The sequence below is a fragment of the Phyllostomus hastatus genome, unplaced genomic scaffold, assembly GCF_019186645.2.
Source record: "Phyllostomus hastatus isolate PE091 unplaced genomic scaffold, TTU_PhHast_1.1 phas_contig_40, whole genome shotgun sequence".
Taxonomy (NCBI): Eukaryota; Metazoa; Chordata; class Mammalia; order Chiroptera; family Phyllostomidae; genus Phyllostomus; species Phyllostomus hastatus.
The window spans coordinates 51,885,331-51,909,053 of NW_025333872.1; the positions used below are offsets into that span (position 1 = coordinate 51,885,331).

Here is a 23,723-nt window from a genome sequence, read left to right on the forward strand (position 1 = left end):
TATAATTAAGATAATCATAATGAGGTGCAACTTAAAGTTTGTATTAGATATAAAAACAGGTAAAATATTTAACATAGTTCCCAACATAATATTACCTGTAAATGATAATTTCTAATGGGTACAAAGTAATTCATAATTTAAATATGAATGGCATTCATATTTACTGATTTTTCCCAAGCTTTTTAAAACATGCTTATAAGCCACCATTCCTATTCTTCAGGCCATGTGCCGGGAAATTCTTCTGTATACCTTTTCTCATTTCATTTCTCTTGCCTGAACAACTCTTATTTCCCCCCCTTTATCTAATGTGTTTCCATTCTGCAGTCCATTTTTCTCATGGCCTTTTCTCTAGGATGATTTATCTAACTACCTTAAAATATTTTTACTTTCCTTTTGCTGGCACCTAATGGCTCTCTTATCTATACAATTTATTCCTTAGGCACTTATATGAAAACCTGTATTATTATTTACATTTTTCTATGCAAGTTTTCTATTTTCCACTAGATTAAAAGGTGCTTAGAAGAAACAACTCTGTCCTAAATCAGGGCATTTTCTTCTAAATGATAGGTTTTAAATAAGCATTTGTTGATTTTATTGATTACAGAGGGCCCTGGCTGAAAGTTAAATTCACCATTCATTATGTAAAAAGAACATGCAGTAGATACATTCTACTAACTACTACTGATCATTGATGGATAATCCTTATCACACAAGCACTTTCTCTTGTGAATGTTTTATATGCATATTCAGGAATGCTGAAGGGTTAGCCAATACCTGACCCACTTTCTGGTGTGAGGAGGGTAAAAAGCCACTTAATATTCAGCTCTTGATTCTAATGTATGTTTCCATCAGCTGATTTCTGCACTTTTTGGGAAAAAAAATAAGTAGGGCTAGAGGATGGCTAATGTTGGGTCCTCCTTTCTAAGACCTAAGAGCCTCCAAACTCAAATTGTTACACTAAATTATTAGAAATAGAATCCTCATGGCTGAAAAGTCCATTTTGCAATCATTGGACAAAGTCTTTCTCCTTTCGTTTCGCTTTCATTGAATGCATGCTCCCAAACATGCATTCAAATTTATCTAATGTGTAAATAGTGAAAAAATAGCTCAAGAGAGAATCCTGGGGAAAAAAATTCTCAACTTCATTTCCTATATCAAAATTGGTTTTAGGTAGATGCTGAAAAATAATCTTAGGAAAGAGAATACCATTTGAAGCAGGATATGAATTGAAGTCCTGATAATCAAAAGTGATTATACCTAGATAGTTTTTCAGAATTTTATAGGAAAAAAAGTTTTCTCCTAACTTAGGTTCTTATGGTATTGTCTCTCCCTACTTTCTTGTTCCACACTCTCTTTCCCTTAAATCATACAACTATTTATTCTTTCTAGCATCCACATGAATCATTCCTCTCTCAAAACATTTCCATTTCCTCTGATTCTTTGTTTAATTCAGCAGTTCTCATTTCTCACTCGGTATATGACTGACTACATAATCTTCATTCTCAATGTAAAATGAAAATGAGGATCTCTTGTTTAAGAATTATTAAGAATTTTAAAGAGCGCCAGAAGCATAGTAACCCCAGCATAGGCCCCTCAAAGCCTCGGTCCCTGTGCAACTCCCTGTGTCACACACCCATGGAGCTGGCCCCGCTGCACATTACAAACATTTAGGAAGGTTTTTTGTTTGTTTTGTTTTTTAAAAATATTTATTTATTTTTAGAGAGAGAGGAAGGGAGGAAGGGAGAGAGGGAGAGAACCATCAGATGAATGTGTGATTGCTTCTCACACATCCCCAACTGGGGACCTGGCCCACATCCCAGACAGGTGCCCTGACTAGGAACTGAACCCATGACCCTTTGGTTTGCAGGTCCAGATTCAATCCACTGAGCCATACCAGCCAGGGCCAGAAAGGTTTTTAAAAGTAATGATGCCTGAGCAACCTAGATGAATTAGAGTCTAGACCATAATCTCTGAAGGTGGAGACAAGGCATCAGTATTATAATCTTAATTATAAAACATTTAATTTAATTTAATTTAATTTAATTTAATTTAATGTACATCTAGGACTGAGAACGGAACTCAAATGCTATTTCCTTGTGACTTCTCATTGTACATATTCATTTAATTTCCATCTCTCTCACACATTGTAATGCTCCTTAGGAGTAGGTATTATGTCTTATTAGTTTTTTCATCTTCATGAATAGAGCAATGCCTGGAACATTGTGGGCATCTAGAACTGGTTAGTGAGTGAATGAGTGAATGGAGATATTCCTGAGACCTGTTAATTCAGTTTACAGAGAATAATCAAAGAGAAAAGAAAGTAAAGGCAGACATTGCATGATAATTTAAAGACAAAAAGTGAAAGCATGCTCTTAGAAGAGAATGGAATAGAGTAAATAAGAGGTTTGAGAAATTATATTTAAATATTAATTTTCTTATTGAACAAGATGTTGACCCACACAATAGCTTTGGAAAGTTTGGTGTCAGGGTAATACCGGCCTTAAAAATAAATTAGGAAGTGTTCCCTCATCTTTTATTTTTTGGAGGTTTTGTGAAGTTTCAGTGCCTAGTCTTTGTTAAATGTTGATAGAATTCACGAGGGAAGTCATTGGTTTGGGGCCTTTGTTTTTTGGGGGGAGGGGTGTATGTTTTAGATTTCAATTTTAATCTCTTTGTTTGCTCAAGTTCTATTCAGATATTCTATTTCTTCCTGAGTCAGTTTTGGTAGTTGTGTCTTTCTAGGAATTTGTCCATTTCACCTGGATTGTCTAATTTGTTCGTGTACCAATTGTCCCTATAACTCTCCTATACATCTATTTTTTTTTGTAAGATTAATTGCAATAGTCCTTTCATTCACTTTAGACTTCTCTAGGATTTCTTTTCTTTTTTCTTTTCTTTTCTTTTCTTTTCTTTTCTTTTCTTTTCTTTTCTTTTCTTTTCTTTTCTTTTCTTTTTCTTTTTCTTTTTCTTCTTTTTTTATTTTTTTGGTTGGTCTAGCTAAAGATTTGTCAATTTTGTTGATCTTTTTGAAGAACCAACTTTTGGCCCCATCTGGTGTGGCTCAGTTGGCTGGGCATCATCCCACAAACCAAAAGGTTGTCACTGGATTTTCGGTCAGGGCACATGCTCAGGTTGGGGCACATACAGAACACAACTAGTCAATGTTTCTTTCTCACATTGGTGTTTCTTTCCCTCTCATTCTCTCTCCCTTCCCCCTCATTCTCTCTCCCTTCCCCTCTCTCTAAAATCAAAAATAAAATTAAAAGAAATTAAAAATAACAGATTTTTGCTTCCTTTGATTCTCTCTACTATTATTCTCTCCATATATACATATAGATGATATAGAGAGATATAGAGATATATGAAGGGGGACCAAAATGGAATTTACTTATAAAATTTGTATATTTATTCTTACATATTTAAACTACAGTCACCTTCAAAGTACTCTCCATTTGATGCAATATACCTATCAAGACCTTTTTTTCCACTACTCGTTTTGAGCTCGTTAATTTTGATGCCTTTTTTGTTTGTTTGTTTCTACCGTTTTTTGTCTCACCTCTTTCACATCAGCAGAACATTTCCCTTTGAGAACTTTTTTCATCTGGGGAAACAAAAATAGTTGCTGAGGATGAAATAGGGTGAATAGGGAGTGTGGGAAATGGGGGTCATGCTCTTTTGGTCAAAAACTTCTGAATACTCAGCTCAGCATGGTGTGAGCAGGAGTGCTCACAAGTCACCTACCATGAAGTAGGCAAATGAGTAGAGTCTTTAAAAAAAATTCACTGAAGCCCAAACGCAGTTTCTCACAACAATGTCAGCTAGTACACTGATATAGATGAGTTCCTAGAACACTCACCTGGTGAGGGAAACCTGTATCACCAGGGACCCGCCCTCCAGAAGATAATTTTGTTTTTTGAGGGTGTCCCTTCATTCATATAAACACACACACACACCATAGTCATTTTTTTTTACAATTTTGTGTTTAGTTTGATCTTATTTTTCTAGATTTTTAAGGTATAAATTTAGGTTATTGATTTGATATCTTTCTTCTTTTTAATGTAAGCATTTCTAATAATAAATTTTCTTCTGAGTACTGCTTCACCTGTATTCAACAAGTAGTGACATGTCATGCTTTTCTTTTCACTTACAGAAAGGTATTTTCTAATATCTCTTCTAAACTCCTCTATGGCCATTTGGTTTACTGTATTATACAATTGCCACATATTTATGAATTTGTCAAATTTATTTGTTATTAATTTCCAATTCTATCACGTGGTCAATACACAAAACTGCCTTTTTTGAGAATAAGCCCGCAGTTTCCTATGGTACTTACAACCTGTACCAGGAATACAGTCTGCCCTCTTCAAGGCTGTTGCTGGACTGGGGAGTAGATGGTAGTAGTAACAGGGTAAATTGATATGCCACAGAGGTCTTCTAGCAAAAGTCTGCAGGTTTTCTGTTCACAAAGTATTCCCCTAGTTGTTGTAAGCAGTTTTTTTATTAGATTCCAGAGTTCCTAAAAAAATGACTTTTAAAAACTCTGGCCAACTCATTCATTGCTTCTGTGGCTGCTTTTATTCTGCAATAGCAGAATTGAATGGTTGCAACTGTATTGTCCAAGGAGCTAAAATATTTATTATTTAGCTTTTAAGAGAAATTTTGCCTGTGCTTTAGGAATCAATACATTGAATTTACATAAAATATTGTTTAATGAATGCATGTCTGTGTGCCTTGGCAGATAAATGGATGAACAACAAAATATTTTACACTTATATTTTAGGATGAGGTTATCAAGTATAAATATCTATACGTGTCTTGTTAAATGACATATAAAAGCTGAAAGTTCTACTCTCTTAAAAGACCATGATAATTCATTGATAATTTTTGGAGGTGTCATTTTTACTTAAAGTTCACTAATTCATACAGGATTAGTGATGGCCAGTTAAAATCAAAACATGCCATGTGAAAACATATATTATTATTGGAGACACATTTTTATTGTTACAAGTTGTTACTATTTTTCTCTGGTTACATGATACATTATGTGGTCTTTTTCTGTTTTGTTTTTAACTTTATTGAGGTACAATTTACATACAATAAACTTCACCTATTTAAAGTGCACAGTCCAATAAGTTTTGACAAGATCATGTACACACATGAAACCACCACCATCAACATACATGAACATCTCCATTGTCCCCATGTTTCCTCAGGTCCCACTTTTACTCCTTGCTTTCTGCACATTCAGCCCTAGACAACTACTGACCAACTTTGTCCCAGTACAGATTAATTTGCTTCTAGAATTTTATGTCTGGTTTCTGTTGTGCCTGGCTTTCACATGACACAATCCATTTGAGATTCATTCATGTAATTGCATGTATCAGTAGTTCCTTCTTTATTGCTGAGTGGAATAGCATATTTCATTTATCTATTCACTATTTGACAGACATTTGGGTTCTCATTTTCTGTCTCTTATGAATAAGGCTCTGTGGACATCCATATCCATGTGTTTGTGTGGATGTACTGTTTTAATTTCTTTTGAGTAAAGAGGAATGAAATGTCCAAGTTATATGGCAGGTGTAGTTTAATTCTAAGAAACTGCCAATATTGCAAAGAGGTTGTGGTGTTTTATGTTCTTTCACCACTAAGAGTTCTGATTGCTCCAAATCCTTACAACTCTTGGTGTTCTCAATCTAATTTTCAGTTATAACAAGTGTGTAAAAATGTCTAGTTGTGCTTTTAATTGACATTTCTGTGATGATTAATCATGTCTCTGTGATTATTGGCCATTTGTGTTTCTTTCCTTGTAAAGTTACTTGTTCAAATTTGTTGTCTACTTTTTTTTTTACTTGGGCTGTCTTTAGTTTTTTTACTTTTTATTATTATTTTTTGTTAGGTTGTCTTTTTTTTAACTGTATTTTCTTTATTGTGCTATCACAGTTTTCTCAGTTTTTCCCCGTAGCTCCTCCTCCACACACACACACACACACACACACACACTCACACACACACACTGAGCACCCCCACTCCCTCAGGCAATCCCCAGACCATTGTTCATGTCCAGGAGTCATGCATCTTAAGTTCTGTACTCCATTTCCTATACTGTACTTTATGTCCCCATGGCTATTCTGTAACTACCTATTTCTACTTCTTTTTTTAAATATATTTTATTTATTATGCTATTACAGATGCCCTACTTTCCCCCTTCACTCCCCTCCACCCTGCACACCCTCTCCCACCCCTGTTCCCCTGCTTCATGTCCATGTGTCATAAGTTCTTTAGCTTCTACATTTCCCATACTATTCTTTCTCTCCCCCTGTCTATTTTCTACCTACCATCTATGCTACTTGTTCTCTGTACCTTTTCCCCCTCTCTTCTCCTCCCACTTCCCTGTTGATAATCTTCCATGTGATCTCCATTTCTGTGGCTCTGTTCCTGTTCTAGTTTTTTGCTTTGTTTTGGGTGCGGTTGTCAATAATTGTGAGTTTGCTGTCATTTTACTATATGTTTTTTATCTTCTTTTTCTTAGATAAATCCCTTTATCATTTCATATAATAAGGGCTAGGTGACGATGAACTCCTTTAACTTGACCTTATCTGAGAAGCACTTTATCTGCCCTTCCATTCTAAATGAAAGCTTTGCTGGATAGAGCAATCTTGGATGTAGGTCCTTGCCTCTCATTACTTGGAATACTTCTTTCCAACCCCTTCTTGTCTGCAAGGTCTCTTTTGAGAAATCAGCTGACAGTCTAATGGGAACTCCTTTGTAGGTAACTGTCTCCTTATCTCTTGCTGCTTCTAGGATTCTCTCCTTCATTTTTACTTGGCTAATGTAATTATGATATGCCTTGGTGTGTTCCTCCTTGGGGCCAACTTCTTTGGGACTCTGAGCTTCCTGGACTTCCTAGAAGTCTATTTCCTTTGCCAGATTGGGGAAGTTCTCCTTTATTATTTGTTCAAATAACTTTTCCACTGGTTGCTCTTCCTCTTCCCCCTCTGGTACCTCTATAATTTGGATGTTGGAATGTTTAAAGATGTCCTTGAGGTTCCTAAGCCTCTCCTCATTCTTTTGAATTCTTATTTCTTCATTATTTTCTGTTTGGTTGTTTCTTTCTTCCTTCTGGTACACTTCATTGATTTGAATCCCAGTTTCCTTCCCATCACTATTGGTTCCCTGTGCATTTTCCTTCATTTCACTTAGTGTAGCCTTCATTTTTTCATCTAATTTGCAACTAAATTCAACCAATTCTGTGAGCATCCTGATCACCAGTGCTTTGAACTTTGCATCTGATAGGTTGGCTATCTCTTCATCGCTTAGTTGTATTTTTTCTGGAGCTTTGATCTGTTCTTCCACTTGCACCATTTTGTTTGTTTGTTTGTTTGTTTGTTTTGTCGTGCCTGTTAGGTATGAGGGGCAGAGCCTTAGGTGTTCACCTGGCACAGCAAGCCAGTCACTGGGTCGTGACGCTGTATGTGGGGGTGGGGTCCGAGAGGGAGAGGGAACAATGGTGCTTGCCCTGCTTTTGTCAGATTTGAGTCCCTTCTGCCACTTCCCACAAGCAAACTGGGCCCTTCTGGTGCTGATTTCCAGGCAGGTGGGCTTGTGTATGTTCTAAGACGCTGTGGGTCTCTCTGATGAACTCTCCTGTGAGGCTGGGAGTCTCTCCCAGCCCTGCAACCCCCCACAGGTGTTTTCAATCGGTGTTTGGAGGCTTTATTTCCAGGCACTGGGACCTTGGGTTGCCAGGTCTGTCTCGCTCCTCCGTTTTGCCAGGTTTATCTGCACGTGAATGTGTGATCCCCTGGTCAGCCAACCACCTTGCGTGCCTCACTGAGTCTGCCAGCTGCTGCCTGCATGCCCGGGATCCATAAGGCACAGCTTTTTTTTGTCTCTCGGCTGCCTGACTCCACCCCTCTTACTGGTCTGGATGAATATGTCTATTTTAACTCTTTGGTTGTCGGACTTCCATACAGTTAAATTTGCTGTCAGTTCTGGTGGTTCTTTTGTTTCTAAATTTTTGTTTTCCTTATTTTGGTTGTGTGAGGAGGCACAGTGTGTCTGCCTACACCTCCATCTTGACAGGACATTATGTGGTCTTATTCTATCCAAAAGTGTTGCTTATTAGAGCAGTGGGATAGGCCATGATCAGATAATGACAGTGAGTTGATAAGTTATTAGTTAAAGAAATATCCATCTTCTTAACATTGCTTTCCATGTGAATGTTCTTTCACCCCTAATCTCCCTTTTGAAAGCATGCTCTCTTCTTTGTGTTCTCTTGAGCATTGTAGGGCATTAGATTCAGGTCTGTTTTATTTATTTATTTATTTATTTATTTAACATTTTATCGTTTTAAGGTGTAAGTTCTATAGTTTTAAAGAGCTAACTCACCTTCCTGAAGAGGCAACTTGAGCAGCACCATTGTCCTAGCCCTTCATGTTGTTCATTCATTAGCCTCCTACTTGTAATCAACTTATTAGCACCTAACTTGATCTTCATGATCTTTGAAACCTGAGTTGCTCTGTTACTGCTTATTACACAGTGCTGTTGGTATAAGGATAGTGATAGGATATAAAGAGTATGTACATAAGATTCGGAAAGTGGAAAGCAATAAATGATTCTTAGGAAAGTATAAATTGCTCAGATTTAAATTTTAAAGCCCATAACTTTATTTTCATTGGGCCCATAGGGATGCTATAATAAAAGGTGTTTTTTGTTTGGCCGATTGGTTAATGTCAGTCCTGTCTTCATTAAAGAAAAATTGAGTCATTAACAATATAAATGCATAAAATATAAATACTTAAATACTGTTCTTAATTGAGGATATTGTTACCCATAAGCAGTTAGTTTCAGCTGGTTGCCACAAACTAGTTTTTCTAAGTTTCCTGATCATAAGGGAAATTCAGAACCAGTCTGGGGATAACTGAATATTCATTTCTGTTTCTCCAAATGAAAGATTTGAGTGTCACAGTGTTATATGTCCTATGATTCACCAGAATCCTCTACAACAAGATACACAGTTGTGTTTGTGTTTCTTAGAAATGTATCCTGAAGTGATATTCCATTGTAATAATTAATGAGACAGAGTAGCCATATAAATAATACAGGATTATATGAAATAAATAAGACTTTCAAATTCATCACTAGATTGGGTGTTCCATTAGAGCAGAAATTTTTAGGTATTGTTTTCTTTAGTTTTTCATTGTTATATATCTGAAGACTAAAACAGTTCTGGTACATATTAGGAGCTCAACATATGCTTGAATAAAGACATTAGTTTACCTTTATTAATGCAGTAGCAAGAGATATTTTATAGCTATCAATAAAATTAATTTGTATTTTATATCCTTTATATTAATATAAAAATTAATATGTATTTTATTTTTCACATATCAATAAAATTATTTTGTATTTTTATGTCCTTGCTTTTGAATATCATGGGCAATATGATATACTTAAGAGTTAATGCATGAAAAAGATAATTTACCTCTCTGTAGATATGGACTAAGAGGTATATGAGTTATACACTTATAATCATAAAGTTTTATTACATTTAAATCAAACATTTTGTTCCCCTGAACCTTAAAATATATTTCACTTTTTTAGTACTTAATTTTAAGTTTATTCTGTGACAACTCCCCATCCAATGCAGATAAAAAATATGAGTTATTGGGTTTTTTTAAACCAGGGTTGATAGTGGAAATGCTGACAAATTCTTATTACAGATGCCAGCAGAATGAAGTGCTTTTACCTCTACCAAATGCTGATGTCAAGATTTAAGACTGTATGAGAAAGACTGTATGAAGTTGCCTAGGAGAGTTTTATCATATTATTCATTGAACTCAATATGTGGTACAGTAATTGCTTCTGGTACAATTTTTCTTTTCTTACATGAAGTCATTATTTATCCTTGTGCTGTATGAAGCAGAGTAAGAGAGTCTAAAGGAGAGTCATAGCTCGATGTAAACTACCTTGTGACACAGTGTAACTGGAGATAGGAATCACAGCTGGAAAACTGTGTTGTACTTATCAGAATTAAATATGGGGAGAATGATATTTGACATTGTACAGTACTATAAATGCTAAAAAAAAGCAGTCAGACCACATAATTTTTTATGTGATAAGAAAACCTGTTTTTAAAATATTTATATATAAAGACACTTTTTAATCTCACAGGGATCAACAAATTTATTTGCCTATGACAGTTTTCTTACTAGGTTATAGGTGAAGAAAATCAAATTAATAGGTCAAATGGTTGCTACTAAAAGCTAGATTAATGATATTTAAATAGTATAATAATTCCTGAAATTTTGCTCTGCTTTTTACCTTGTACACACACATCCCTCACATGCCTCGTGCACTCTTTAGTAATCAGAAGCTTCTATCACTTTCCCCCAGTGTTTAAATGAATATGTATGAAAAATATATCATAAATATTTTGGAACAAAAATTTAAAATAAAGATGATGGTGATTTAACAGTGCAATAAGAAAATAGGAACTTTTTGTAGACACGTGTTGCTACCTAATCTGAGGGATTTAAAATATGCTATTTTCATAAATTACTTATTTTATGTTAAAACATGTATTTTTATTTGGAAAGAACATAAGTTGTGATATAGAAAATAAATTTTCTGGATTATGTATTTACTTCTATAGTGTTGTTTTGATTGCATTGTTTAAATAAATGTAGAATGAAGTTTGCATGCAGCATAGACCAATGACTAATCCTAGTTTACTGAAAAAAATAATAATAAAATTTATACAGTACACATTAAGCTGTCTAATGAGCTATGTGTAATTATGCATTCATATGATGTTCGGAAAAGATCACTAGGAATCATTTAATGTAGGAATTATAATATGGTGGTAAGTGGTCTAATGGCCTGACTCCTTGAATTGTGTGCTACCTGTCATTAAAATTAGGCAAAATATTTAGTGCCCTTGTCCTCAGTTACTTTGTCTGTAAAATATTATTATAGAAGTAATAATATTACTGACCACACATGGTTGTAATGAGGAATAAATAAATTAATCCAAGAAAAGCACTCTGAATAGGGCCTGGCACAAAGTAAGTGCTTGGAAAATATTAGATGATGCTATTAGTACAGGAGCGTGACAAATGGTTAATGTTTGTGACTTTTAAATTAAAAAGTAAATACATTCATTTACTTGTAAATCATAAAATAACTGAAACAAAAGTATGAGGTCAATAGAGTTCATGTATGGTACCAATATGCTTCTTTTGATTTCATTCCACCAGCCCCTAAACTCTCAGGTATCTTCTCTTCAGCAGGTGAATATGGTGTGTTCTTCTCAATTCTCTAACCCTCTGCTCATGGGTTAGGGGCCTGAGGATTTGTTACCATACTAGAACTGCACAGGGGAACCTACCTCTCATATTTTTTTTCTTTAAGTTTCCTTATTTTCCCCAGTTGACCAGAGCAATACAATCCCATTTAATTCACTATTCAGTCATTTTATTTGTAAGCCTGCTATTTGCCTGGTGATGTCTTATCCTACTGATGAAAATTTAAGTAATTGTCCTGCCACATAGATGGTGCAAGTCTAGTTCAGGAAATATACATATAAATCTTACTATTCAGTATGGTAATTATCATGGTAAAATAATTTAAAAATTGTGTGGGATAACCAGAAAAAGAGACAGGTGAACATGCCTGAAGTATAAATGCTCAGCACAGGAAAGCTGTTCAGCAATAGTCATTCCTCTTTTCAATGGAACAAGGGTATTTAAACTGTGATCAGTGGAACCCTGTTCACTTAAAAGACTAGAGGAGACTGTGAAGAGTAGAGGAGAAATGGACATAATAACCCCAAAGGTGGAAGAGTAATGTATCTGTCACATTTGTAATACTCTGTGTACCTCTGGGGATTAAAGTTCACAAGTGATCACACAACACACAAAAATTAGAAAGGATCCTAACTGTTCTTTACCTTATGGTAAACCTAAATATCTAGCTTTGAATTTAGTTAGATTAATTTCTGATTTTTAGGTATTTGGCATAATTGTATTTAAAAATTCAGCATATATGGACTTTTTGCAAATGATCTGATGGTATAGAATGTAATATAAAATAGTAAGAAAAGTATGTATCCTAGAATTTAAACAACCTGAATTAAAATCTCTCATTTTCCTCTTTATAGCTGTTCTGTACCTCTTCATAACCATATGACCTGAGAAAATTATTTAACCTTTCTTGAAAAATGACCTCCATAAATACAGTCCTAATCAGCATACTGTTGTCTGTGTCTATGAGTTATTTTGTTATTGTCATTTTTATTTTGTTTTTTAGTTTGCCTACTCCCTTCACAGATGGCTGTTGTCCTCCTCCTGGATCAGTCCAGTGTCATATTGGTCTCAGGGATTTTTACTTATGTGTCTTGGCCTGAGATGCCCTTCATCCAGATTTCTAAGTGGCTAGACACTTGCTTTTTTAAAATTTTACCTCATCTCTCATCTCAGAAAATAACTCCACACATACTTTTCAGTTGTGTCTTATCCCACCTTATCCTGCCAAATGTCTTGAAGTTGTCATGTATCCTATTGTCCTGTTTTATGTTTTCACACTATTACTGACATCTAAGGTTATATGTTCTGTTTGTTTAGGCATCTATTATTGGTTTTCCTCCCTGTATCATGAACTTCATGACTGAGATTTCTTTTTAATATAAGGAAGGCTGGCTCATAGTAGGTGGCCTATAAAATGTTGTTGTATGAATGCACAAGTGCTTGATAAATGCTAGCATTTTAAAATGTATTCTAAAATTAGCCACTACTTTTTCTCCTATAATTAAATGTAATAGTTGTAATTTTCATGGTGGTTAGAAAAAATTTAATAATGTATATCAAAGAATATACTCCAGTTCTTAGTACATGGTAGGTAATTAGACAATGACTTTTACTTTGTTCTTCCATCAATAAATCTCACTGTAACAGCACAGGAGATATTGATTAAATGGTATAAATCAAATTGGGGTATTGTAATGATGGTGAAAGTATATTCATATGTATTATATATCTATATGTAGGTATATCTATATGTATCATATAGTATATAGTATGCTATATTAAATATTATGTATTAATGTGATATAAGCTATATAGTAAGGATATATAGCATCATGCTTAATTATATAGTCAAGGTGAACTTATTATAGTTAAATATTCTTTTGTGTAACACATATATCCCTGAATATCTGCCTTATCAGTATTTCAAACTATATTAATTACAATGAGAAAAAATACAATTAATTTGTATAATAAATTAAGGTGAAATTTTCTAAGGAACGCTATTATTCTGATAATAAGTTTCATGATTAATTGATACCTTCTACCTTCACGTTCACTGCTTCCAGGAAGAACCCTATGTCCTATTTAAGAAGTCTGACAAACCACTCTATGGGAATGATCGATTTGAAGGCTATTGCATTGACCTTCTCAGAGAGTTATCTACAATCCTTGGCTTTACATATGAAATTAGACTTGTGGAGGATGGGAAATATGGAGCCCAGGATGATGCCAATGGACAATGGAATGGAATGGTCCGTGAACTAATTGATCATGTAAGTCCCTTTTCTCATTAATTATTACTTTTGGTAGACTGCCAAAAGATTTACTTTAAAATTTGTTTTTGATGGTTAAGGATTAATAATGTCAAGCAGCAATAATATATTTTAATTATGTATTTCTTTTGACAACTTTATTCAAAGCACATGTTATGTTTGCCATCAAATATAAAGAATCAAAGAGAGATGTATAGTTCTATTACAGAGAGATGTCTGTCTTAAATTTAGTATTTAGTTATTTTGGTATCTTGAAGTATTAGCTCTTAATTTATAAAATACAATGTGGTTTTCCAAACTGAATTTGTTTTCACCTTTATAATGCTAACTTTCTACTCAACAGAGAGAATGGTTATACAAATCTAAATTTCATGATAAAAATTTCTTATACTAGGATAGGATAATTTTTTTTTAATTTTTAGAGATAAGACCCTGGCTGTTGTAGCTCAGTGGACTGAGCTCAGGCTGCAAACTTAGAGGTCGCTGGTTTGATTCCCAGACAGGGCACAGGCCTGGGTTGCAGGCCAGTCCTCAGTAATGATGGACATGCGAGAGGCAACCATGCATTGATATTTTTCTCCCTCTCTTTCTCCTTCCCTTCCCTTCTCTCTAAAAATAAATAAATCTTAAAAAAATAGAGAGATAAGGGAAGTCTACATGCAGAGAGCACAAAATAAGATACTATATAAAAATAAAGCAAGAATGTTAAGCATATTTAGGCAGGAGAATAGACATTTTATGTTTTTTAATTAAATAAACCTCAGCAAGGAGCTTCTTCTTTACTACCAAGAACACATTATTTCATAATGTGTTATGAAATAACACATTTCATGTTACTTCACCTTTGTTAAATCACCTTTGATATAAACTCATCTTTTAAATATTATAACATTGTATTTACTTTTTGTTTTGTAACATTGAAGTTTATTTTGACATTTTCTATAATATTAGGGCATAACATTATTGCTAATAATTCTACAAAATAATTAATGTTCTTTTAAAAACATTGTGAACTGTACCCTAAATGAAAATTCTTACCTGTGAAAGTAGCAAATATAGGTAATTTTCAATGCATTTTGAAAATACTTTATCAATTACAAAGTTCATTATGATGAATAAGGGCATGAGGGAGTGAATAATATATTATTATTTTTAATTTTTATTTTTTTAATTTATTTTTTAGAGAGATGGGAAAGGAAGGAGAAAGAGAGGAAGAGAAACATCAATGTGTGGTTGCCTCTTGCATACCCCTACTGGGGACCTGGTCCGCAACCCAGGCATGTGCCCTGACTGGGAATCGAACCAGCAACCCTTTGGTTCACAGGCTGGCACTCAATCCACTAAGCCATGCCATCCAGGGGTGAATAATATGTTAATAATAATTTGTATCTCTAAATTTTCTAATACAGTACCTGCTAATTAGTAATCAATATATACATATCTAGTAAGTCCAAACTTTGTCTTCTTACTTACTTTGTATTCCTTCTGTAGTGTTTATAGATATCCTTACTGAGGACTAAAAACTAAAATATTTAGACACTATGACAATGAGAAAGATGTAGGGATTATAGTTGCTGTTCCTGATAATTTTGAGTTGAATCCTAGTCAGTGAAATTAGTGTTAAGTTTTAATGTAAAGTATATACACTTTATTTGGTGTTCGAATATTTCAGTGCATTCTTACTAAAGGACCTATGTCTTGTGAATGCTTTTTTATATTAGATTAATTAAACATAGGAAGGAATTATTAGAAAATCATATTCACTGTTAGATTTGCAATAGGTAAGATAATGGGAAAATATATCTAAGATGTCAGCAAAGCAGGGGCACCTAATTTTTTAAAATTAATGCTTAATATGTTTTTTACTCAAATAAATAATTATAGCAAAAATCAAAATACTTTTGGACTTTCTTATACTTATGGTTTAACAGTGTATGCCAAATTTTGGTTTTATATAAGATTAAATGTGAAGAGATTTATTTTCATTGCTTAAATCCTATAAAACCTTAATCCAGCATTTTTCAAGTACATCTTTTAAAAACATAAAAATCACCCAGAAACTCATTATTTGGTACATTTCATGAAATCTTAATAGCATATATCCTCCTACAGAGGAAATAAGGGAACAATCTATGCAGTTTTTCCTTTATATATATAACATATTTTTTAAAATATTTTAACTCTGTAAAGTCTTTTCATCAGGCTAAGCAGCAGGTGAATTTTATTGTAATGAAGTGAGCTGAGCCATTCTATTTGAAGTTTGTTAGGAAACTATAAAAGTTGATAATTTTGTGAGTCATCAAAAATGATTAAAATCTAGATAAGTATACTATTTTGCAATTTCAGTTCACTACATCCATATTCCTTGGTATTGTGGTATGTACTTGGAATTATTAATTTCCTTCAAATATCCTGAAAATAACTAAAAGACACATACAATTGCAGAAAGTGTTCAGCATTCTAGAATACTCATTGAAAAAATGACACAAATGCTCCACAGTGGTTGACAACAAATGTAAAGCTCAAGAAGAGTGCTCCTTAAAGTATATGCTACATATTTGCTGAGTGCTATTATTCTTATGTGGTCTTCAATAACCCCAGTGACAATGTGTACTGAAGGGTCAATTAAAGAAATAAACAGTGACACATTTCCTCTTGAAATGAAATAATTGTAACACTGTTATAATATTTTATAAAATATTTTATAAGGTTTTTCATTCTTAAAAGCAAGCTTATCTGTTGAACCTGCCATAACTGAAATGAGTTCACAGAAACTTGTTATTCCATCCATGGTATTAAGTTGGACATAAATTTTACTTGTAGCTTTGAATTGCATTATTCCTTATGACTAATAACTCATTTATGGGGTCACGAGACAACTTTTGTGAGTATGTTATTCATAAAGCCAGCTAGAGTTATTTACCACATGAAGGAAAACACCTCAGGCACAATAAACTAGCAACCCATATTATTATGGGACTGCTCAGAGAAGACAAGAACAGTTAAATTACTTTCTAATCTTTGGTGATAGCTACCTTGGCAGTGGAAAATTTCAGGAAGATTTATGCTTATAAACGCCCATACATGAGTTAATAAAGCAGCGTGCAAAGCCTCTGTGTATGCAGGTTCAAAATAGACCTCAGATCTGTTCCTACCTTCCAGTTTTACACCCACCAATCTAGTTCAAACTCTTGCTGCCTCATTGTTTTTATTATGCACTTCCTGCCTCTCCTTTAGGAATCCAACTATACATTATTGTCAGATTCTTATTTTATCATCAGTATCCTCTCAAAGCTTTCCCATTCAAAGCATTGCACAGATACTGAAAGATTGCAATATAAAATTCCAAGTACTCCTGTTAACCTGTAATTTCTTTTCCATTGCACTCTGACCCCTAGTGGTTTTTGCACTCCTTTAGCTCTCTCACCGTGTCTCCTATTTCAAGTTCACTTCTTAGGTTCTGGGTTGGGCCCTTGCTCCACAAGGCCTTTCCTGAACATCTCACTCCTTTAAAGAGCTCAGTATTTTGAACACTTGTAGAACTACTACTTCTGTCACAGACACTCCTTGTTACTTGAAACTCCTTGTCCTTTTATCTTTCACACTGAATAAGCCCTAGCTGGAGGAAACTTAAGTCAATGGTTCACTGGAGCTTCTCTGACCTAGTGTCATAATGCTAATAAACTGTGTGAGGGGACAGGGTGTGCTCACACCCCACAGACCTACAATGACAACTTACATATGCAAAGTTGGGAATTTGGGTGTCCTTTATCTATTTATCTATCTAATCTATCATCTATCTTTCTATCTGTCATTTATCTATCTATCAGCTATCTATGTATCATCTGTGCTGTGTATTCTGGGGAAAGGTATTGATGCCATCTTAGGGTCAGTTTTCTCTTATGTGCAATGGGAAAAATGATACCTCATAGCATGATGGTATGGACTGGATGTTAATATCTGGGAGTGCAGCAGCACTGTAGGCTTTTTTAACTTAGTCACATGTATCAGTGGGACAGCAGAGGTGCGGACAGATACAGTGAAGGGAAGAAGGACAATGGCATAAAGAAAGACTGATTTAAATGTTGGTGGACAGGGATGCTGATCTCACTGTAGGTTTCATGACTTACTGTGTGAAAAGCTCTTCACATAGCTCTGATGTATGCAGATACAGAGTTAAAACAAACAAACAAACAAAAAAAACAAAACAAGCCCTGGCTGGCGTAGCTCAGTGGATTGAGTGCGGGCTGTGAACCAAAGTGTCGCAGGTTCGATTCCCAGTCAGGGTACATGCCTGGGTTGCAGGCCATGACCCCCAGCAACTGCACATTGATGCAGTTGCTGCATCACTCTCTATCTCCCTCCCTTCCCTCTCTAAAAATAAATAAATAAATAAAATCTTTAAAAAAAAAGGCTGAGAGCAGCTGGCTACCACGTAAAAAAAACCCCAAAAAACAAAAAAACCCAAAACCCTAACCTCATGTCAAAAAACTATTGCGTAACTAGCCTGGTATGCAATTATAGAAATTAAATTACTTCTATAACTGACTAAGGAATTTACACATAATATTTGAAAAGCTGACTCTCATGTAGGATACGGATGTATTACACAGGTCTTAGTGTGGTGCTTGGCAAATTGGAAACACCTGAGACCTGTTTATCATCATCATCACCATTATTATTACTACTACTACTACTATTACTGTTACTATATCCAAAGGGTCCTAAATATTTTCTTTCTTGCTGCTTTATCTTGATTATTAAATACTATGAGTTCACCAAATTACTATTGAACCATGATTATATATATATATATTTAAAACAAATAATTCAGTATATGTGATATATCCAATAGAGCAAAATGGCAATTTTTGTCCTTACAGCAAAAATGAATAATTTTTATTTTGTTTTTTAAATTATATTTTATTGATTATGCTATTAATTGTCCCAATTTTCCTCCTTTGCCGCCCTCCACCCATCACCCTCCACTCCCTCAGGCAATCCCCACACCATTATTCATGTCAGTGAGCCATGTGTATAAGTTGTATCGCCACTCCATTTCCTATGCTGTACTTTACATCCCCATGGCTATTCTGTAACTACCTATTGGTTCTTCTTAATCCCCTCACCTTGTCATCCATTCCCCCACCCCCAGCTCCCATCTGGCAACCATCAAAAAACTCTCAGTATCCATGATTTTGTCTCTGTTCTTCTGTTTTCTTAGTTTGTTTTTAGATTCAATTGTTGATAGATATATATTTATTGCCATTTTATTTTCCATAGTTTTGATTTTCTTTTTCTTAAATAAGTACCTTTAACATTTCAAATGAGTAGCCTTGGCTGGTGTGACTCAGTGATTGAGTGCCAGCTTGCAAATCAAAGGGTTGCTGGTTCAATTCCCAATCTAGGACACATGCCTGGGTTTCAGGCCCTGTCTCCAGTAGGGGGCACATGAGAGGCAACCACACAATGATTCTCCCCCTCCCTTACCCTCTCTAAAAATAAATAAATAAAATCTTTTAAAAAAAACTTTATATAATTATGGCTTGCTGGGATGAACTCCTTTAGTTTTTTTCTTGTCTGGGAAGCTCTTTATCTGCCCTTCAATTCTAAGTGATATCTTTGCTGGGTAGAGTAATCTTGGCTGTAGGTCCCTGCTTTTCATGATTTGATTATTTATTGGCAATCCCTTGCAGCCTGCAAAGTTTGAGAAAGAAGCTACAGTCTTATATGAACTTCCCTATAGGTAACTAACTGCTTTTCTTATGCTGCTTTATCTTTAACCTTTGGCATTTCAATTATGATACGTCTGGGAGTGGGCCTCTTGTATCTGTCTTGTTTAGGGCTCTCTGTGCCTCCTGGATTTGCATGTCTATTTTCTTCACCAAATTAGGGAAGTTTTCTTCCATTATTTTTTCAAGTAGATTTCCAATTTCTTGCTCTTTCTCTTTTCCTCCTGGCACATCTATGATGTGAATGTCAGACCACTTGCAGTTGTCCCAGAGGCTGCTTATACTATCCTTATTGTTTTTTTTTTAAACTCTTTTTTCTTCTCATTGTTCTGATTGGTTGTTTTTTGCTGACTTATATTCCAAATCATTGATTTGATTTTCAACTTCATCCACACTATTGTTGTTTCCCTATAATTTATTCTTTATTTTAATGTGTATCCTTCATTTTTAACTGGACATTTTTCACACTGTTGAGGTCCTCACTATGTTTTTTCAGCATCCTTATAACAAGAGTTTTGAGCTCTGCATCTTATAAACTATCTCCAATTTTGTTTTAGTTATTTTTCTGGAGTTTTGATCTATTTTTTCAATTAGGCCATGTTTCTATGTCTCCTCATTTTGTCAGCCTTGTGTGTTTGTTTCTATGTATTGGGTAAAGCTACTATGACTCCCTGGCTTGGTAGCATGGCCTAATATAGTAAGTGTCCTGTAGGATCCAATGGCATAGCCTCTCCTATCACCCAAGCTGGGTAATTGGGGTGTGCCCATTGTGTGGGCTGAGTACACCCTCCTCATATAGTTGAGTTCTGATTGCTGTTGGCAGGCCAATGGGAGGTATTTACCTAGGCCAGTCAGCTGCAAGGACTGGCTGTGACCACTGACCAATACCCTCTACCCTCGGTGAAGGATCAGCCATACAGGGGGAGGGTGGTGATGTTCTGGTCTGGTCTGTAACTCTCTACTGGTGTGCAGCCTCTAGGCTTTCCTGGGTGGTGCAGGCCAAGGTCAGCCCCCATCTGTGTTCTTCCTGGGGTACCCTGCATGAGCTGTAAAGCAACCTGAGATCGCTACTATTTGTACTGGGCTTGGAGGTTTTCAAGGGAAGCCAAGCTGATAATCTAGGCTGGCTGCTGCAAGTGCCAGACCTGGGGCCACTTAGCTTAAAGTATGGGGGCTGGGGACTCACTGAGGCCAGCTATTGCTTATGTGAGAGGCTTTAGAATATGGTGAAGCATGAGCCTATACCAGCCATTCATACAGTAAAGTTACAGTTAAAAGCTTGGGTGGACCCATAAGTTGGGTGGAAGAGAGTCTCAGGGGATCTCCAGGACTGGGCAAACAGTGCTAGCCTGGTTGATGGAGTCTCAGAGATGGCACCCACCTGCAGACTCTGTGGCTTTGTAGGGGGGACAGGCTCAGAAAAGGGACAGTGGTCTCTGCCAGCCATTCTGTCTAGCAGAAAGCAGTCAACCAGCTCTCTCACCTTGATGCCAGACACTTGAGTTTCTCCCTGGATGCCACTGGCACCTTTCAAGCTGCTACCCCAGTGCTGGTGCTCAGAGGGAGTGAGTATGAATAAGTTCGTATGTAGATTTTTTAAGAGGAACTGCTTGGGACTCCGGAGGTTTCTTTCCCTGACTCAATTCTACTGGTGTTTGCAGCTAGAATTTATAGGAACTTATCTTCCTGGCACTGGAACCATGGTGTGGGGGACCTGGCATTGGTCTGGGTCTCCTTGCTCCTGAGATATCCCTCCAATATTTTTATTTATCACACATGGGTGTGGGACCAGCCCGTTCTGTGTCTCTGCCTATTCTACCAGTATGGATGAATGTAGATTCTTTTATTCTGTAATTGTCAGACTTTCATTCAACTCAATTTCTGATGGTTCTGAGTGATGGTTGTTCTATACTATGTTTGTAATTTTGATGTGGTTTGCAAGGAGGTGAGCTGTGTTTACCTAAGCTGCTATCTTGACTGGAAATCCAAAAATGAACAGTTTTTAAAGCTATATTCTTAGTCTCTTTACATCTTAGAATTGAGTAGATTAGACAATGAGAAGTGTTTTCTTTTTAAAGATATATTTAAGCTTAGCTCTTTTAGTGGTGCCAAAGAACTTTACAATTCCTTTGTGCTTAAACAGACTTGTGTTTTAATATCATTAACATTTGTGGTTGGTAAGAGAATGTATTATTAGTTGGTAAAAGCTTTTATTTTCTTTTTAATGAGGCTTCTTTTTATAACTTTAAGTGCTGTGAAATTTTAAAAACAAACAAACAAAAACTTGGTCATTTGAAAGTACAAAAAACATGCAAGAAAGAACTGTTTGGGTTTATAAAACAACTACGGCAAACTAGGAGGTCTGTGGGGATCTACTCTTATTTTACATTACTTTAGAGAGGACTACTGATGCTATGGTTTTCCTGCTGCGTGAATGCTTCCCTACATGCTTCCTTAGCATTGCAATTGGTATTTAACACTATCAAGCCTTTTATGATTCATAAATGATCCTTAGAAGACCTCACTATACTTTGCTTGTGCCTCTTGATTGCACTTTATTGCATTCTAGGGAAGAAGTCAAATATTTGTTTTTCAGAGAACTTAAAAAGGTTCCAGGTATTATTACAAAAATGGAAAGGCTAATTCAAAGACCAGTTTCTATTGAATGGGAATTGACATGCACCATCTTTTTGAATTTTGATAGCATGTTGTCTCAATTTTGCACAGTAGTGGGAGCATTTTAATATTTTCAGAAAAAATTGAAGAACAATAATATTGTACTTCTTTTTTGGGTTATAGGAAAAATAACTAAAAATAGAAATACAAATTTATTTATAATTTTCTATGACCTCAAATGGCAACTGTGAAATGCTACAGGTAATGTTGAAATCCCTTACCATAAAATTTCTCAGTTCAGTAATTTTCCAAATCAAGCACAAAAGATAGAATTGCATTATTCTTATGCTTCCCCCATGTGTCAACCAAAAAACACTCAAACCTTCAGAAAAAATGTATAAGAGTTATTTGAACCACAATTCTTGAGGACATGCCCAGAAACAAAATTTCAACTGATGTTAAAAACGCTCTGGAGAATGGTAGTTTTCCAGTTCATTTTATGAATTTAGAGTCAAAGGAGAAAACATAAGGAAGGATAAGAAATGTATTGGTAGATTAAGGGTGCAATAGAAAACAAAGCAGTGAAATCTCGATGACTGAATAAAAAGTACAATGAAGAGACTTGTACTTCGTTTACATTGGTGGGTACAGGATAGTTAATAATCAACATTTACATCATACAGAGATGGTATGTGGGGAACAAGATACAATGAGCAGTTTCATGTTCTTGCACTGTGGTAGTCTTGTACTCCAGTGCCTTTAGTTATGTCTTTGAGGGGATTGGAAAAGACAATTACTTTGAGACTTCAAAAGTATGTTACCCTAGATGTATAAGAACAGTAGACAGGGATCACATAAGGGAGCTATAGGCCTGAGACCTGGGATGTGACTATCTGCCATGACCTACCTGTCCAGTTAGGAATTTATGATCAGGCCATCCTTTGTGGTTACTTTGGGTCACTCAGCTTGCCATATGTTCCCCCTGCCCCAAACTTCTCATGTTTATTTCATAGCCCCTTTTTCACTCACACATGTAACCACTCTCATAAGTTTGGTATTCTTTGGATCCATTTTGCATAAATTGCTATAATAAGAATATGAGGTCTGTGTGAAAAAATTTCAGCCATTGTTAATATGATTAGAAGAGTTTTCGAAACATCTGTGTAACATGGCAAACAAGGAGAGTGGATTGGAATGCACATGCGTGAAAATGACTTCATTGTATTAGTCAGTGGGGTGATGGATGCTGTTGAGTGAGCATGTGTACTGTGTGGCCATCACATTCAAAGTGACTGAGCAAATAGAGCAATGCATTTGCGTTAGATTTTGCATTAAGCTCCAATGGTCTTCCATGGAAACTTTGGATGATTCAGAAGACTGCAGCTATGGGCAACTGGTGATTAGCAGCTGCATCCTGAAAACACGCCTGCTCTTGCATCACATCTCTTGCAGAATTTTTTTGTGAAATATCAAATCACCCAGGTGACTCAGCTCCCCTATAGCCCAGATATGGCACTCTTCGACTTCTGGCTTTTCCCAAAATTAAAATCACCTTTGAAAGGGACAAGACTTCAGACTGTTGATGAGATTCAAGAAAATAGAAGGGGACAGCTAATGGTGATTGGGGGAACTGTGTAAAGTCCCAAGGTGCCTACTTTGAAGGGGACTGAGGCATCATTATCCTATGTACAATGTTTCTTCTGTCTTGTATGATCTTCATTAAATATTGATCTCTACTTTTAAAATATGGTCTCTACTTCTCATATTACATGTCTAGATACCTTCTGAACAGACCT

The 23,723-nt window shown here is 35.5% G+C and overlaps 1 protein-coding gene across 1 annotated transcript in view; it reads left to right on the forward strand.

Moving 5' to 3' along the window:
- The window catches only part of GRIK2 (glutamate ionotropic receptor kainate type subunit 2), a 585,197-nt gene that overhangs the window by 399,382 nt on the left and 162,092 nt on the right, over positions 1 to 23,723 (forward strand). Inside the window, exon 11 of the mRNA XM_045844097.1 lies at positions 13,373 to 13,579. Within this exon, the coding sequence (XP_045700053.1) occupies positions 13,373 to 13,579 (207 nt within the window). The remainder of the gene's footprint in view (positions 1 to 13,372; positions 13,580 to 23,723) is intronic.